The sequence below is a fragment of the Schistocerca gregaria genome, chromosome 10, assembly GCF_023897955.1.
Source record: "Schistocerca gregaria isolate iqSchGreg1 chromosome 10, iqSchGreg1.2, whole genome shotgun sequence".
In the NCBI taxonomy this organism is placed as follows: Eukaryota; Metazoa; Arthropoda; class Insecta; order Orthoptera; family Acrididae; genus Schistocerca; species Schistocerca gregaria.
In genome coordinates, this window is record NC_064929.1 from 187,993,520 (window position 1) to 188,013,580 (window position 20,061).

General features: G+C 39.2%; 1 protein-coding gene across 6 annotated transcripts in view; it reads right to left on the bottom strand.

The window, feature by feature from the left end:
- The window catches only part of LOC126293740 (serine-rich adhesin for platelets-like), a 396,910-nt gene that overhangs the window by 119,270 nt on the left and 257,579 nt on the right, over positions 1–20,061 (bottom strand). Inside the window, exon 16 of one of the 6 annotated variants that reach the window (XM_049987090.1) lies at positions 9,417–9,937. The exons of the other annotated variants lie outside the window; for them this stretch is intronic. Coding sequence (XP_049843047.1) covers positions 9,932–9,937 — 6 coding nt within the window. The 3' untranslated portion in view covers positions 9,417–9,931. Of the gene's footprint in view, positions 1–9,416; positions 9,938–20,061 lie in introns of those variants that run through there. 6 annotated transcript variants of the gene reach the window in all.

A 20,061-nucleotide genomic window follows, 5' to 3' on the forward strand; every position in this document is an offset into this window, starting at 1 on the left:
GGCTGAGAGCAGAGTTGACTCCCTAGTGGTGGAACACAATGCCGAGTAGAATATGGTCAATTTCAATGGCTGCATCACAGTCTGTGCCATCTGGCGCCTCCTGCCCACCACCAGCTCTTATAAACAATGTTGTCCTCACAACACATTCTTCATTTCCTTAGTACTGCAGGCCTCAATCTCTGCTAACACTCTGCCCCACACCCACCATCACACCTCAAGACCCTGACTTCACTCATCCCCCAACCACACCCTGTTCCCCCTTTCCCCTGTTCAGTCACCAACTCCCAATCTCCTCCAATTCATCTTCATTGCGAATTCACTAGTGCCTATACCCTCGTGTCACATTCTTGTTCCATGGGCCTCAAGAAATGTAGATCCAGAAGATGGAAACAAAAAAGAATACCTGAGAAATGGTTAAAAGTGAACATCATTCCTATTTAGAAGAAGGATGACAGGAGTGAGTATGAAAATTTGGGAGTTACAGTTTGCTATACAATGCCTACAAAATATGCTCCAGAATAATAGGCTCGAGGACACAGCAGACACTATTGTTAGCGAAGAACAGCTGGGGTTTAGATGGGACCGCTCTATATTGGATGGCATTTTTGTAATGAAATAAACGATTGAGAAATGAAGTGAATTCAATTTGTAAACTCACAACGACTTCACTGATTTTCAAGAGGCATTTGACAGCCCGAATAGAGACATGCTCTGGGAAATTTTTATCAAAAAATCTTTAGATGATATTATAGTAAAAGTGATCGGAAGTCCATAACAAAACGCTACTGTCTTTACAGGGTAGCAGCTAAAAGCACCAGTAAAAACAAATAAAGTAGTTAGAAAAGGATACTGTCTCTCCCCAACACTTTTAATACCTATGTGGATGATGTCATGAAGTCACAGTAGGGTGGGAACAAATTTTCAAGTGTGGTATAATGCTGTTTAGATTAAATAGTAATTTATATGCAAATGATGATGATATCATGTGACAGACAGAAGGTAATTTAGAAAGGGGGCCATACAACTTAAGAAATATAGCAGAACAATATGGACTTCTAAATAGCTTCACATATATAAAAAGTTATGGTATTTCTGGTGAAAAACACAAAAAGATATAAAACTGTGATAAATAGCAAAAATTAGAGCAGGTATCCACCTTTAACTAGCTCAGATTTGGAACATCCCCAACAATAAATTGTGACATAAAAACAAAACCTTACCAATTTAAACATGTATGTGGAACAATTCACAGAATTCTGAAATATAAAATCACATAGGAAACTAAACTGATGCTTTATAAAACAATGTCGGTACCAATAGTATTGTGTGAAAATGAGACAGGGTACTATCTTGAAAGACAGGAGGAAAATTACATCTGCTGAGATGAAATTTCTCAGGGCTCTCCGAGGTTGCATGTTGATGGACACAACATAAAACATAGAAATAAAACAAGAGCTACAGATTTTCTGTATCAATTTAGAAAGAATACAGCAAGATTGTGTGCCTAGAATCACCATGAACTCCAAGCCCACTGACAGCAGAATGCCAAAGCAGGCTTTGCATGAAGTGGATGACGATGATGGCTGCTAAACTGAGAATTAATTTCATTTGTTGAGGACAATATATGTGAGAAAATGGTACAGCTCTAAGACAGGCCACAAGTATACCACATGTAATTACTTCCCAGCTGGATAAGAACTGACGGCATAACTTTTCAGTGTGTTTTATTGACACCCTCTGCTGCTCTTGTAACATGTCATTTTTATGCAGCAAATTACAGTCAGTCTGCTAAATGCTACTTCTCAATACTTGCTGATGAATTCTGTTGCAGTTACAAAAACCCTTTTACTAATTAACAGCTGAGTTCATAGAATCAAGAACAAATGTAAGTACAGAAATGGGTCACAACCTTTTCATGCAAAATGTGCCACCTGCCAATTTAATTCTTTTATCGAAGTCACAATCTACTGGCTTGTCATATCATTTTTCCGTAAGTTTAACAAATACACACAACAGAGACTTTAGTCATTAATATTATGTTCTTCTTCACTATTTACAACAGTCTGCCAATGCTGGGGAAACTTGTCGATGCCGCGACTGTAGAAATCACGTCTTTTGAGGCAAAGAATTTGTCGAGCCATGTTTGGAGTGCATTTTTATCTGGAAAGGAAGTTCCCTGAAGGCTGTACGATAAGACAGCAGAAAAGATGAAAATCTGAAAGCACAAGATCAGGTGCATAAGATGGGAGCACAATGACTTCCCAACCCAACTCCTGTATAGCAGTGCTTTTCGTCAGTCTAGCAGAATTCGGGCAGGTGTTATCATGGAGTAGCCTCATTTCATGCAGTCTTCTTGCTCACTGTTCTTGAACTGCATCTGCGAGACATTTCAGGTGTTGACTATAAATGTCAGCAGTGGTGGTAACACCTTGGGAAGCAATTTGTAGTACAGCACACCGTTGCTGTTCCACCAGGTACATAGCATTATCTTTTGTGAGTGCACGCAGGTCTTTGTACAGGGGAATAGCTGCTTTGTTTGGGCTCAAACATGCCTTTTTTGCCCCTATGTTAGCATAAAGACACCATTTCTTGTCACCAGTAACAATACATGAAAGAAACGGTTGGTGGTGTTTACAAGCAAACTGATTACAAGCAGGCAGAGAGGCACACCTGCAGATTTTTATGATTTTGGCTCAGGGCATGCAGTACCCCCACAGATGATTTTTGAACCTTGCCACCACATGCAAATCTGGCATAATGATGGGATGATCACAGTTCATCACATTTGCCAGTTCTTGAGTACACTGACATGGCTCCTTGTGGATTAATGTGTCTAAATGATCTTCATCGAAACCCAAGGTCTTCCTGAATGTGTATAGTGACTAATGTCAAAACAGTCCTCCTTAAAACAAGAAAACCATTTTCTTGGCATGTCCAATGGTATTATCCCCACACATGGCACAAACGTTTCTGACTGCTTCCACTGCTGTCACACCTCTAATGAACTCAAATAGAAGAATTTGTCATCAGAAATGTTCCGATTTCTCCATATGGCACTCCATTTTCTAGCATCCATGGCTCAACTTGCTGTCTCCAAATGCCGAAATGATTATATGTAAGATCAAATAGCAACAGAGCTACAAATAAAAAATTACAACTGACAAATACACCAATAGCAACTGGAATATCAACATACAAAACTAAAACACTACAAACTTTGCATCAACTTAATATGCCAGAATGTTTGGACACTCCTCCCATGCATAACATAACTTCAAATGTCTGATTACTTTACAAATGAGTTAATGTGTTACATATTTGACATTAAGCGTGTAAGTAAGAAAAAGTTTTGTAAACATTTGAAATTACCTGTAAAATTTATTGGAAGTCACTAAGTGCTATCAGTTTAAAATGCTGGATGAAAGAAGTCTGAGTATTTGCACATTGTCAGTCACGCAGCATCAACATGAACACAGTTTCTTACTGTAATACTTGACTTGGTGTGTTAAACTTTTAACATAAGTTTATACCTCTTATTTAGCAGATTATGAGAGCAGTTTAAATTTTTAAATTCAGTTAATAAATACATGAAATATAGAAAATCAAATTTTTGTTGCCCTGGAAAGGTGTTACTACACAACTTCAGCATGGTACTTGGTGCTGGGGTAGTCCACTATTAATATAGGTTGGTATCAGTTACACAAATACTTGAAGTTGATTACTTTGGTTCTAAAAGGCACTATTCATTAGCATGCCTTTCCAATAGCAAGCTAAGAAGTACAAGCAGTTTATAGCTGCTAATGAAATAGAATTTAAGAGTGTTAAGTATTTACTGGTGGGCAACTACATCAACTGGTCTGTTAACAGAACAAATTGATGTACACTGTCAATAAGGTGGCAAAATGTAATTCGACATAATAAACAACGTCCGAGAACCTTAAACAGAAATTTATACTGTAAACTGTATTTTTATTAATATTTTAATCTCTGTTCTTTTGAGAACACTTGGCTACAACAGCCTAGGAATCATTTTATCGGATTCATCATTTAAATATTTACATGTTTATAACAATTATTTTATTTCCAGAATGAATCATGCACCCTACAGTGGAGGGCCTTTGTGTTTCGCGGCAAGTGTTCGACTGACTGGGCCATCCAAGCGCAACTCATGACCCATCCTCACAGCTGCGTTTCCACAGGTACCTCTCCCCTGCCTCTCAAATTCAACAGAAGATCTCCTGTATGCCTTGCAGGCCTATCAAGTCATGCTCAGACTGCTTGGTTAAAAAAAGCACTACCCTTGATGGGTAAGATTGGGGTTCATGTCCTGGTCAAGTAGAACATGTTAATCTGTCAGGAAGTTTAAATTATTTTATTACTTTGTAAATGAAAGTGTTTTCCACTATTTTTATCTTTACTCTGCCCATGAAGATCAGTTACTTCAATCACAATCTGTGGAAAGAGCATCAAATCTAATTAGATAATAATATTACAAAAAAATTTTCTGATAAATTTTGTCTTGACAAGGGTCTCCTATTTCAAGAAATTATCACTTAGCGTTCCATTAATAAAGAGGTCATTGCAATATGACCACTCCAAGAAGACTCTCATTGAAGTAGCTAGTACAGAAACTGAATAAACAGAAATGAAATGACACTGACCAGTGCTGAATGCATTCTAAGCACAACAAACATCAATTAGCACATAGAGTTTATTGCAGCTAACATGTCGATAAATAAACTATACTCAAATTAAATTATATGTAACAATCAACTGACTGTTTACTCTTCAAGTCACTTCTCTTCCCTAGATATAGGTGCTTTGAAAAGAGTATTATTTGTTGGTTACTGTTGGTGGAACTCAGTGGTCATTGTCATTCAATTTCTAACAATTCAGCCATCCATTGTGCCAAGAGTTTTCTTGAAGTGCATGTATGGTAGAGATGAAGCACAAGCTCAGATTGGATATGGAGGCAGAAGGAAACAGTCACTGATATTCTCGTACAACCACCTGAACATAACCTCATGACTGTGTGTCTATAAAGGAATTAGGAATTCATGTATCTAATCCTAACTGTGATTACGAAGGAAACCAATAAGATGATGGTGCTGCACTATCTGATCGAAAGTATTTGGACACCCCTACGTAATACAGAACAGAGCACTAGATGTCAAGAGAGGTGGACCCACCAATATAAATGGAAATGGCGAGTATTGTGTCATCAGTAGCAAACCAGTAACAGCAGAACAGGCTGGACAGGAAAGCTCAGTGATTAAGAATGTGATCTAGTTACTGGAGGTCACTACAGAAATAAATCCATTACAGACTCTTGTAAAGCTGCCACAGTTGACTGTTCGTGAGGTGACTGTGAAGTGGAAATGCAAAGGAACAACCACAGCTAAACAGAAACCAGGTACACCTCATGTGCTGACAGATAGGGGGCCACCAAGCACTGAAATCAGCAGAAGTAATCATTTGTAAGGTGAAAAGTGCTACCTGAAGACCAGCCAGCACAATGACTGTGCATAGGGTACTAAAAAGAATGAGGTAGAATGGTTGAGCAGCTCCTCATAAACCACATATTTCTATCGGCAATGCCAAGCAACACTTGAAGTTGTGTAAGGGGTGATGCCACTGCTGACAGTGGACAACTGGAAACCAGTGACTTGGAGAGATGAATCATGCTATAACCTGTGGCAATTCCAATGAAAGGGGGATTGGTTTGGTGAATGCCTGGAGAAGCAGGTTCAGCGCCAAAAGTGAAGCGTGGAGGTGGAGGTGTTACAATATGGGGATATTTTTCATGGTCAGAATGTGGTCCTCTTATTGTGCTCAATAAAATGCTAAATGCAGAAGAATACAAAAACATTTTACAGCATTCTATACTGTGTACAGTAAAGGAGGAGTTTAGAAATGATTACTGTCTGTAATAACATGACAATGCACCCTGTCATAATTCAGGGTATCTGAGGCAATGGTGTGTGAAAATAACATTCTTGAAATGACTTGGACTGCCTGTAGACCCAACCTGAACCCAAACAGAATATCTTTGGAATGAGTCAGCAAGTCAGCTTCACTCCAGACCCCTATATTTCAGCCATTCCTCCATAGACACCTTCATGAAAGTGTCCTCAACAGAGTTCAATCAGTCTTAAAGATGTCCATTAACACATGTCCAGATACTTTGGATCAGATAGCGTACAAATAGTGATGGCATCAAAGTTGATGACTAAACAAAGAACATAAAATAAGCAAAGAATATGACATCACAGAGGGCAATAAGTTTAGTTAAAAGCATGCAGTAGTAAAATCATTTTGTGTCTAACATTAACCTCCTTTAACAATAACATGTCCTAACACTTGCAACTAAAAATGTCAAAAAAGTTTTGCATCACCTCAGTTTCAAGAGTTCTGAAAACTGTACAGAAAATTGGACTAGAGATAAACATAAACATTGTTTCCACCCTTTTTAGTGCTCACGAAAACCACACATTGTATCTTGTACCGCAATACAGTGAGACCTTCAGAGGTGGTGGTCCAGATTGCTGTAAACACCGGTACCTCTAATATCCAGTAGCATGTCCTCTTGCACTGATGCATGCCTGTATCTGTAGTGGCATACTATCCAACAAATTCATCAAGGAACTGTTTGGTCCAGATTGTACCACTCCTCAAGGGTGATTCGGTGTTGATCCCTCAGAGTGGTTGGTGGGTCACGTCACCCATAAACAGCCCTTTTCAATCTATCCCAGATATGTTCAATAGGGTTCACATCTGGAGAACATGCTGGCCACTCTGATTGAGCGACGTCATTATCCTGAAGGAAATCATTCACAAGATGTGCACAATGGGGGTGCGAATTGTTGTCCATGAAGACGAATGCCTCACCAATATGTTGCCGATATGGTTGCACTATCGGTCTGAGGATGGCATTCACGTATTGTGCAGCCATTACTGCACCTTCCAGGACAACCAGCGGTGTATATAGGCCCTACATAATGCCACCCCAAAACGGCAGGGAACCTCCACCTTGTGGCACTTGCTGAACAGTGTGTCTAAGGCATTTAGCCTCACTGGTCTGACTCCAAACACATCTCCAATGGTGGAAGGCATATGTGACACTCATTAGTGAAGAGAACATGATGCCAATCCAATTCGGCATGTTGTTTGGCCCATCTGTACCGACCTGCAAAGTGTCGTGGTTGCAAAGATGGATCTCGCCATGGAAGTCGAGTGTGAAGTTGCGCACCGTGCAGCCTATTGCGCACAGTTTTAGTCATAACACAACGTCCTGTGGCTGCATGAAAAGCATTATTCAACATGGCGGCATTGCTGTCAGGGTTTCTCCGAACCATAATCTGCTCATCCACTGCAGTAGTAGCCCTTGGGTGACCTGAGTGAGGCATGTCATCGACAGTTCCTGTCTCTCTGTATCTCGTCCAAGTACAAGCAACATCACTTTGGTTCACTTCAAGATGCCTGGACACTTCATTTGTTGGGAGCCCCTCTTGGCACAAAGTAACTATGCAGATGTGATCGATCCGAGGTATTGACCATCTAGGCATGTTTGAAGTACAGACAACACAAGCCGTGTACCTCCTTCCTCGTGGAATGACTGGAATTGATCTGCTGTCGGATCCCCTGCATGTAATAGGCATTGCTCATGCACGGTTGTTTACATCTTTGGGCGGGTTTAGTGACATCTCTAAACAGTCAAAGGGACTATGAAAAACTTTTTTTGATGTGTGTATATGACATCCCTTGATGAGCTTATTGTTTCACTAAACTCCATTCTCTCCATATTTTGAAAAGGGGTGATACAGATAAAAAGTTGATATGAATGGACACGTAACATACTGTGCCAACTGGCACTGAGGGAAATGCCACAATGTGCTGGAAGGCCCAAAGGACTATTACAGGGAGAGAAACTGCTGCCTGTATGACACTGGCAACAGCTACAGTACAGCAAAGAAGTTAAATGAAAGAATATGCAGTGAGATGGGCAAAAATGACACTGTTATTCAGAGACAATAAAAACACTGAGGTCACTGCTATTTACACTGGTCTCCTGAACATTACAAATGGCACGATATGTTTCTTAATAGGACACATGGTCACCACATATGGTAATGCACACTCAGCAGCATGCTCCTGTGCTGGCCACGAGGTTTGTAAGAAAGTGTCACGGTCGATTGTTCCATTCCTCCAACAGCTGGGCAGTTGTTAGCACATGTCGACATTCTGTAATATGTCTCCCAAACCCATCCTGCAGATGTTCCATGTGACTTTTGGTTGGGGGAATGGGCAGGCGGGTCCATTTGCCAAATATCCTCTCGCTTCTAGAGATACTCCAACTGAACCATTTGACACATTCGCATACTGTCATCCATGAAAACGACATGTGTATGGGGAAGGAGTAAAGTGTCATACTAATATTGGCCAGAGTGTGTACAATGTTCAAAGATTTGCAACTGTGTTAAGAGCATAGGTATTGAACCAAAAGGAAGTGTGCACGTGTTCTCTTCCCGGGTGCAACCAAATTCCGTCTTGAATAGTGATTTTGGACATAATCTCAAATGGTGAGTGGTGGTAACACATAATGCACGCAAAAACATTGTCGGATATTAATGTGTTTGTTCTCCAGATGCTATGGTGTGAGGAGGCATGATGTTGCATGGGGGGTACTGATCAGCAAATCTTTGAATGTGGTTCATCACCAGTCAGTATTATTGTGACACTGTACTACTTCCCCGCGTGCATGTTTTCAGAGCTACGTTACAGCCCAAGATAATTTTTATGAATGACACTGTGCAATCACATCAAACAACTAGCATTGCAAAGCATGCATAGTCATCATTAGTGATCACACACCCTATTAAGAACAGTTGTCCTGCCATTTGTAATGTCCATGGGACCATAATGAATTAGGGTGACTTCTGTGTAATTATTGACTTTGAATAAAAATGTCATTTCTGTCAATCTGTTTGTGTATTTCTTTCAGTGACCTTCTGTAGTTGTTTCTGCATATGGTCCACGTTTTAAGGTGCTGAGGTACTTGGCAGTGACACATCATGCCAAAGTTTCTTTTGTCCTTAGGTTTTGCACGCCAGTGTGCTACACGTGATTACATACAAAACAGGTGGAAAAAAATAAGAAGTTGTGCAGCTCATGCAAACTGGTAAAAATTCCCAGCAGAATATCTAGGTAGTATGTCAGCAGTAATGATATCAACTAATGGGTCGTTTCCTCAACTGTCTCTCCAAGTCAATGTTTTAAAAGTGCCATTGTTCATTAACTCAGCTTATAGTTCTACGTAATTGAGTTCGCAGAGGAGAAAAAGGGTTCTTATTTTTTTTAAAATCTTTTCCGTGCCCTCAAATTAATTCTCTTTTTTTTTCTTTTTTACCAAAACTTCGCAGAGTTTCCAGAAAAACTTTATTACATTTAATAACATTCTAGTGTTACAGGTATCTGGAAAAGAACACACAGACACTCACACAGTTACGCAGAATTTACAGAACGTAAGTTTTAACAACAATGTTTCTTATTTCTTTTTGAACCGAGGATAACATTAAACATAACTGGAAGATAGTGTGTTAGGTACAAGTCGATTTATGTCTCGAAATTATCATCAATGATATTTCTACAAGTTCACATGTAATTGGTTACGTACACAGAAAGCCTAAAATCAACATTTTTGTGTTACACTGACACAAAAGCAAATGAAGAACAGCAGTAGATGTTGAAACAGCACATGCATATAAAAAGGTTACTCCCAGGTATTGTCCCATTTGCACTTCAACAACCTGACTGCACACATCACACACCAGTGTTAGTTTCCGTTCGACAGGCACTGTTAACGTGTGAGAAAAGCAGCTTAGTCTAGTCTCTTCAGCACAAGCCAAACACCTCCACCTGACTTTCAGCAGGATCACATCTACGGAAACAATTGTGACACTGTGAGAAACAGTTCAGAGAAATGAAGCATACACAAAGATTTATGCATAGTGCTAACACATCATGAAAAAAGAATAACTCATCTTTTAACACCTGTAGGAAAGCAAAACAGGCACAGAAACTTCTTTTTTGCTCAGTGTCATGCAATATGTCACACAAGATTTATAATATTCAATACAATTTATAATCCAAAGCCCTAATCTCACAAGGAACAAAAAAAATTGTGGTAGAATAGACAACAAAAACATTTCTGCTTTTAATTAAACACATGGATGCCAAAGGAGCAGGTTGATAATGTTTTGAACAAACATGTTAAAGGTAACACCTCCAAAATTTGGTCTCTAGGCATACTGGATATCTTTCATTTAATACTTTCATAAACTATGTAAATAGTTGTCTGATCAGAAAGTATCACCACTAAAGCTAACCAACCAGTAACAATAACAAAAACTTTCTCAGACTGATATTACTGTATGCATAAATATGCCTCATTCACAATACCAAACAAATAACTGAATATGCAGAATATTGTGTTATTTACTGATCACCCATCTTGCATAATGTTGTCTCAGTACAATGCTAACCGATAATGATGAGAGCAGTGAGGGATTTTTGATAGTATTGACAAACGAAAAAACACAGTAGTAAATAAATTGGTAACAAAAATGAGTACCACTTTAAGAAGGTGATCAGAGAGATATCAATAACTAACAATCTGTTTCATTGATGGCATCATTCTCCTTAGCAAATCACAGTTGGGCTTCAGAAGGATTGCTCTACTGAGAATGCCAATTATACATTCACTCACCAGAATTTACAAGCATTAAATAATAAAATAGTGCCAGTTGGTATTTTCTGCAATCTCTCCAAGGCATTCGACTATGTGAATCACAGTATTCTCCTAGATAAACTGGCGTTTTATGGCACTGGATAATGTCAAAAAGGCACTGGATAATGTCCAAAAGGATGCAGAAAGTTGTACTTAGTGATTCATGCAATACAGTCCAGGGGCTTAATTCTGACTGGAGAGAAATCAGATATGGGGTTCCCCAGGCTTCAATCTTAGGTCCACTGCTGTTTCTCATATATGTAAACCATCTTCCATCTAGTACAAAATGAGTAGAGTTAGTTCTTTTTGCAGATGACACTAGTATTGTAATCAATCCAAGCATATGCATAGAAACAGAAGAAATGGTAAACAAAGTATCACTAACTGGTTTTCTGGGGGTGCTCTCACCTTCAGTTTTAAAAAGACACAACATACTCAGTTCTGCATATCTACAGGTACTACACAACCAATACATGTAACAAATGGCGAGGAAATAATAAATAGGGTGGAAAATTTAAAATTCTTAATGGTACATATTGATGAGAATTTAAATTGGAAAAAACACATTTTGGAATACGTGAAACAACTTAGTTCAGCCACATTTGCACCCACAATCATTGCAAATCTTGGCAAAGAGACAAATCAGTAAGTTGGCATATTTTGCATATTTTCATTCAATAATGTCATATGGAATAATGTTCTGGTATAACTCATATTTAAGAAAGAAAGCTTTCACTGTGCAAAAGTGAGCAGTAAAAATAATATGTGGTGCTCACTCATGATCATCTTGTAGACATCTGTTTAAGGAGTTGGGCATTCTGACTGCTGGTTCACAGTATATTTGATCCCTCATGAAGTTTGATGTAAATAATCCACTACAGTTCAAAAGGAACAATGAGATACATAATTACAATACTAGAAGGAAAATGACATCCACTACTCCACATGAAGGTTGTCTTTAGTAGAAAAAGAGGTGCATAATGCTGAACAAAAGTTTTTGATCACTTACCAGTGATATAAAATGTCTGAGAGATAGCAAAGTAAAATTTGACAGCAAACTGAGAAAGTTTCAGAATGTAAGCATATGTACAAATTAATTTGCAATGTGAATGACACATTCCACATCATTACGATCTACAGTGCAAAATGATCCATGGAACACATTACTTGCCTATCTACATAACTAACTTTCATAAAGAAAGACATTGAGACACAATACATAGTAGTGAGTGGTCTAAAACAGACAAATTTGGAGAGTACTACGCATTAGAAGAACACTGTATTGTAACAATACTGAAATTTTTAGCTCTGTAGTAATTGAAACAGAAGATCTTTCTATCTGATTACAATACAATACAACACAACACAACAATGTTTTATTGTGATCATAATTTTTTTAGCTCTGTAATATCGTAAACACAGGACTAGAGCCCAACTGTCATCCATTTTTACACTGCTTGGGAGATCGGAAGATGGGCTATCCTTACCACAACCTGTCAGTTTGAAATAACAAAAAACAGTGATCAACAGATGAGAAACATTTTACTTTCTACAAATGAGGAGGATTTGTCTGTGACAAATATGTCCAGTTTTGACATACTGTCAGTCTTGTTGCTATGCCTGTCAATCATTCAACAACGCATGCTCCCTGCAAATCCAAATGGTTTCTTTAACACCTTCTCTCAGTGCTGTGTGGATGCAAGTTGAAATAGCTAGTTATTGTGCATTATGTGATTGTTTAAAATGAATTGTCCAACAGACTGTCTTGCTGAGTGCGAGATCAGAGGTCTTATCCGATTTTTGAACGCTCGGAAGGCGAAACATACAGAAATATATGATTAAATAAAGGATATGGACGATGACATAGTAACAACAAAAGACATGTAAGAAAGTGGCGTGAAATGTCCAACAATGGGCAAATAAATGGCCATAATGCAGATATCCATCATTCACCACAGACCTTTTGAAGAATCCAGTGAAGAACTAAACAGTGCAAGATACTGTTTCAAGGGGCTCTAGGAATCCCTGTGCAGGAAACATTTTGGAAGTTGTGCAGAGGTGAAGAATGTAGTGCACAAATGAGTCAATGGGCTGGCAGTGGTTGACAATGACACAAGAAATTCTAGAGCTCACTGACAGATATGATAAGTGCTTAAACAATAGGAGTGATTATGTTGAGAAATAAAGACAGATTTGGTAGGGGATATTCTACACACACACACACACACACACACACACACACACATATATATATATATATATATATATATATATATATATATTAAAAACAAAGATTCCAAGACCTACCAAGCGGGAAAGTGCTGGCAGACAGGCACAATGAACAAAACACACTAACACACACACACAGAATTACTAGCTTTCGCAACCGATGGTTGCTTCTTCAGGAAGGAGAGGGAAAGACGAAAGGATGTGGGTTTTAAGGGAGAGGGTAAGGAGTCATTCCAATCCCGGGAGCGGAAAGACTTCCCTTAGGGGGAAAAAAAGGACAGGTGTACACTAGCACACACACACACGCACACATATCCATCCGCACATACACAGACACAAGCAGATGTCTGCTGTGTGTGTGTTTGTGTGTTTTGTTCATTGTGCCTGTCTGCCGGCGCTTTCCCACTTGGTAGGTCTTGGAATCTTTGTTTTTAATGTGTTTTTCCCATGTGGAAGTTTCTTTCTATTTTATTTATATTAAAAACAAAGATTCCAAGACTTACCAAGCGGGAAAGCGCCAGTAGATAGGCACAATAAAAAAAAACACACACACACAAAATTTCGGCTTTCGCAACTGTGTGTATGTGCGCGCGAATATATACCTATCCTTTTTTCCCCCCTAAGGTAAGGCTTTCCGCTCCCGGGATTGGAATGGCTCCTTACCCTTTCCCTTAAAACCCACATCCTTTCATCTTTCCTTCTCCTTCCCTCTTTCCTGACGAAGCAACCACCGGTTGCGAAAGCTCATAATTTTGTGTATTTGTTCGTGTGTTATTTTATTGTGCCTGTCTACCAGCGCTTTTCCACAAGCGGGAAAGCACCGGTAGATAGGCACAATAAATAACACACACACACACACACACACACACACACACACACACACACACACACACACACACACACACACAGAATTTCGAGCTTTTGCAACCGGCAGCTGCTTCATCAGGAAAGAGGGAAGGAAAAGGAAAGATGAAAGGATGTGAGTTTAGTATAAATCAGCAAGAAATGAACCAGAGCATTGAGAGAAGTTGGTATGTGTGCTTAACTAATATATCTGAATATAATAGAGGGAAACATTCCATGTGGGAAAAATATATCTAAAAATTTATATAACTAATATATCTAATTGAAATGACAATGACAGAGACAAGAGCTAAAGAAAAAATATTTAACAGGGCAAGTGAAAGCTTTATCTTCAACAGAGGACTGAAGCAATGTGATAGAACCTCCACTGTCTTATTCAATATGAGCTTGCATAGTGTAGTAAGAAAGATAAATAGAAGAGGCACCATATTTATGAAAACTAGCCAGATACACGCATGGGCCACAGACACTGAAATAGTAGGAAGACATGCCAACATAATTAAAGAAATACGCCTGGCAATGGAAACAGAAGCATTAAAAATTGGCCACATAGTACATGAAAAAACATATGGTAATGTCACACTCAAAGGCCAGAAGAACCCTTAAAAATCCAAACATAAGTGGGAAATGTTTCAAAAGAGCGTGCTCTTTTAGTTACTTGGGAGTCTTAATATCAAACGATAACAGCATTGGAAAGGCCACAAAAGGATACAAGCAGGGGGGACCAGAGCTAGCTTCAGAAATTTACAGCTCCTCAAAAACAGCCTTGTTACAAGAAGAATGGAACTCCTATATATGACTTCATAGTTTGACCTTTTTTCACACGTTGTTCAGAAGTACATGCTCTGGCAGAGGATGACAAGAGAGTTCTAAGACCCTTTGAGCAAGTAGTACTATGTAAAATTTATGTTCAATGCTGCTAGATGGAAATGGAGACCTAGAAGAAGGTGGACTGATGATGTAATAGAAGAAATCACCGGACTGCTGATGTAATAGAAAATATCACCAGCATGGGAAGAAGAACTGACTAGTGCAGAGGTATGAAACTTCCTGGCAGATTAAAACTGTGTGCTGGACCAAAACTCGAACTCGGGACCTTTGCCTTTCGCGGGCAAGTGCTCTAGCACACTCCGGTGCAGAGTGAAAATCTCATACTAGGGCAGAGCTGCTTCATAGTTCTGTAGGTACAGATGTTAGATATACAGCAATTTTTTGGTTGCGACTGGGATTCGGTTTTCACAGTTGTGCCACCACGCATGAGGAACCAGTTACAAGAATAAATGTAACTGCAAGCTTCATGCAGAGTAAACAACTTTTTACTCTGTATTTGTGGCAGTTGTCAACTTTTAATTATGACATCACAAAAGTCAGTTGTGACCACAAAACTTGGTGACAGTGTCAGCCCTCCTCTACATATTTCCATGCATGCATTTTTCCTAATGGTGGACGACTCAGCAGGGACCACAGCTGCAGAAGTCTGCAGTCTGGCTGTTTAGGAAATTTTTTGCCTTCAAAACTCACCTTGTCATCAGTTTGGAAGTCCTGTCTTGCAATGGTTTCTCCAGCTATAATGGGGGGGGGGGGGGGGGGGGGGAGGGGGGGGGGGGGAATCACTGGGTTCTATATCAGGAGAATACTGCAGGCCAGCAAAAGTTGATAGCTCAAGAAGCAGCATGTGTGACTGTGATCTGAGCAGAATGGGCTGGGGCACTGTCGTGGAGCAAGACAACTTCTGAAAATGCTTCCTGTAACTTTTTGTCTCAACACTCTCCCATAACTCTGTCACAAGATCTCAGTACATCAGCCTTCCAATAAATTGAGGGACAACAATAGCTGTTCCTGCACTGTCCAGTTACATTAATGAAACCACCAGTCAACAGAATGAATAACCACCTTTCACAATATGGACTGCTTTGAGACATGCAGGAAGAGAGTAAAGAAACTTCTGAAAGGGGAGTGGAACCATGCTGACATGACTGCCATAACCAGCTGTGCTGGGTTTCTCAGTTGGGGATCCGTGGCGTGAAAATCAGCTCGAGGCAATTGGATATAAATGCGAAAAGTTTGGTAGTCATGGGAGTACAGTTAACTTATCCCGGTGCTGTTTCAACGACGCACGTACAATGCGAGCTATGTGACATGTTGCATTACCCTCCTGGTAGACTACATAATGCCGAAGAAAAATAAACTGCGTGTAGGGGTGGACATAGTCCCCAAGGACAGATGGATACCTGTGTCAATCCACTGTGCCTTCCAGAATGACGAAACCACGCAGGGAATACTGGCAGAACATTACACACACCACAATACTTCCTCCTCCAGCTGGGATACTTCTGCAAATTGTTGCGAGGTGCTCGTCGTCTGTCTGATGGAGCATAAAATATGATTCATCTGTAAAGGCCACCTGTCACTAATCAGCGGATGTCCAGTTGCGGTACTGGCGTGTAAATTCCAGCGTTCGTTGCCAATGAACAGCAGTCAGTATGGGTGCGTGAACCAGACACGAGCTGCCAAGGCCCATACACAGCAAGATTCGCTGAACAGCTGTGGAGGAGGCATTGTTGGTAGCTCTTGGGTCATCTGGTTGTTGAGCTGCTGAATAGCTGCACGTGTAGTTGCCCTAACATGTATCTGCAGCCATCTTTCACCCCTGTCAACCACATTCTGCAAAGCACCACAGCTGGTCTGATGCCAGTTTTGGAAAGCACAATTTTGCCATGTAGAGAATACTTTAACCAAAGAAGCACGCAAAAAGTTTACAAACATACTCACTTCGGAAATGCTTCCGCCCTTGGCGTGAAAGATAATGATCGTGATCTTTTGGATGCCAGATAAATTGCTCTGTTTCCACATTATATCCACCCCCCCCCCCCCCCCCCCCACCCTCCTGATAGACTTTTATAAAGAGTTGCAGCACTGCTAGTCCACCTGCCTCATCTGTGAGTGGTTATTACATGTTCACACCGAACAAAGACGGTCGCCACTTTAAAATGACTGGACCATGTATAACTTTACATAGTAGGGACGATACCTGCAGCTGTATTTGTAGGTCATATTTTAAACTGATTTTGGTATTACATTCCACCATCTTCAGGTCCCTCTACGATACCAAGTGGATAGCAGTTTAATGTCAGTGCCTGCTATGCTGAGAATCTACCTTCGTGCTTATACTGTGAACATGAAATAGCTGATGTGTTGCTTGGGACTTCCCAAGTTGAAAACAGAATACTGGTGGCTTATGGTTACCGTATTTACTCGAATGTAAGCCACACTTTTTTTCCGGTTTTTGTAATTCAAAAAACCACCTGTGGCTTAGAATCGAGTGCAAAGTAAATGGAAGTTCTGAAAAATGTTGGCAGGAGCCGCCACAACTAACTTCTGCCATCGAATATATGTAGCGCTACACAGGCATGCTTTGCAGGCACAAAGATAAATACTGGCGCCAAAACTTCTGAGTCAGTAAATAAATTAAAAAAAAAAAAAAAAATGGTGGAAGACGAGCTTTTTTTTTTCAGCCCCGAGTTTCGACCACTACTTTTTCATACATTATCCAACGAAGTAAATACAAATTCCGTATTGTTCATCTTCGAATGTAGCAGCATTTCAATGTACTATGAAAATCCGACTGGCAAGACTGTTTGGGATGTTTGTCAATATGGCCAACTGTACATTCTGAATTTTTTCTTACCTGTGAGAAGAGACACTATTAATAGGAACTTTTATGAATTGTGAATCACATGCAGTGTTCTGTTCACCATAAGAATAATACAAATATAAACATTTTGCCATGTATTCTTTTGTGTCTGCTGCTATCTCATTTAAATCCTGACTGAATAATAAATTATGAAACTAGAGTGCGACAACAGCAAATGCGGAAGAATATTCATATCATGTCATGTTTATATTCGTATTATTCTTATGCCTAATAGTAATACAGTCAGAAATGGAGCACGGCAATTGACTAGATTTTCAAACAGAGAAAAATTTTTGCTAAACTCTCGTTCAGAACATCATCTATCATGCACTATCTATTATTTGGTTCTTGTTGATCATTATCAAATAAAGCAGCAGTGTAAGTATCAAAAAATAGCACTGTTTTGCTAATGAGACAATTCCTCTATCTCTTTTTAAATTGTAAGCGCGGTAGTGCGCAAACAGCAAGCTGTGCCGCGAGCGGCGACAGGTTGTAAACCCTCATTATCAGAATGCGACAAACAATGCATGACACAGTACAGTAATGCCTTTTCTGCTTAGACTTACATAAACACCTATAACAAAGAGAACGGCACTTATCAGACCAAAGAAAAATAAGCAATCAATTCAAACCAGACGAAGCAGGTGAAAAATGAAGGGTACCCGTATAAATACGGATAGGGCGCCTGACGCATAGCAGTGGCTACCTGGTAAAGCTTAACTGCTAAGCTTATGATTCGAACCAAAGTACTATAGCTGTATCATCATTCATTCGACCTAAATTGTCTCACACATTACAACAGACCCACTTTGTTTCTATTTGGAGGTGCGGCCCAAAACTTTTCTCTCCGCTTGAATTTCGAGTCTCAAATTTCAGGTGCGGTTTAGATTCAGGAATTTTTTTTTCCCTTGATTTCGAGTCCCATTTTTCAGGTGCAGCTTAGATTTGAGTGCGGCTTAGACTCGAGTAAATACGGTAGATTGTAGCTACCAAACATACTTCATACCTTAACTAACAAAAGTCAAAAGCTGAATTTGTTGGAAGTATTTTACCTAAGGAGTCATTTGCCACACTGTCTTTATATTATGTTAAGCAATCAAATAAACCTAAGCACCTATTCTCTGCTAACCTTCACCTAACCACCTCAGTCATAAATTTCATTTTAATTACAACACTTTTTTAAACTGTAAAACAACTTACCTCCTCTCCCTTTACATCTAAGCTCACTGTTTTATTTTAATGTGTTCTGCTGTAGTTCAAGGCAGCACTAAAGAAGATGACTTTTAATCTGTTATCTTCTTTAAAAGGTTTTTTTACATCTAAGCTCACTGTTTTATTTTAATGTGTTCTGCTGTAGTTCAAGGCAGCACTAAAGAAGATGACTTTTAATCTGTTATCTTCTTTAAAAGGTTTTTTACCAGCATGCTATGTTGTTGTCTTTGGCAAGACAAGACTTCACCGCTAATATTTGATTCCATATTCCCATATTGAATATGACGTATTTTTAGTGTAATAATGTGATATGTACGGTGTATAGGAGACGAATAAATAAGAAAACATAAATTTCACTTATGCTATTTATTGACTGCAGGCTATATTTTCACGTAGAAGTTAATTTAAAAGTGGATAAAATCCACCTGAGAGGAATTCTGCTGAAATTAAAATCTGTTAAGTTCAATTAGCCTTCACCCAAGAATTGGTGTACAAACAAGTTAGTGGGTTATTCACAATCAATAATTTCTACTATTTTATGTCCAAATGTGGTACCCAATATACACAATTTGTGTTTTTCGCTAGATAAAGCAGGTGAAAAGAAGAAGAAGAAGAACATGCAAACTAAAACTAGTGTTATACAACTTAGAAGCACTTCATCAGAATCAGCAGAGCTGTCACAGTAATCAGGAAACAACAGTTCGTATGAGACGCAGGTTCCCCACGCTTGGTGAGGTTGGAATGTTAAACTCAGTTGACAGGATCTTGAATTTTGGGACAGGGCTTAGTAGGTGGCATTTGAAATGTTAAACCTGATGGACACTAGTATCCACAAACACACAAATGACAGTTTTGTCACAATAATTTCTTTGTCAATGTTTCAGACAAGATGATAACTTTTGAATAACAACTTAGCCTAAAATCTAGATTGGAGTTTGGCACCAGTTACTTCTGTGCTTCTGCACTGCTCATGGGTTGACAGTACGTGAGCTTCGTGTAGCTAATGGGAAGGGGCAGTATTTTTTTTTTTTTTTTTTTTGTAATTGTGGTGTTATTTTTGGATAGCTTATTTTCCAATCATATTCTTTTTTATTTTCAGATTTCGCTGCTTTTCAGTTTTATGTTCAAACTGAATATATACATATCCATTACATTAGATTACATTACATTTATTGAAACAGCACATCTGATTTGGCTAAAAAACAAATCTTCAAAAATAATCCACCAGAGAGCAAATAAACCTGCATATAATGGGACCAAACAATGCACAAAGTGT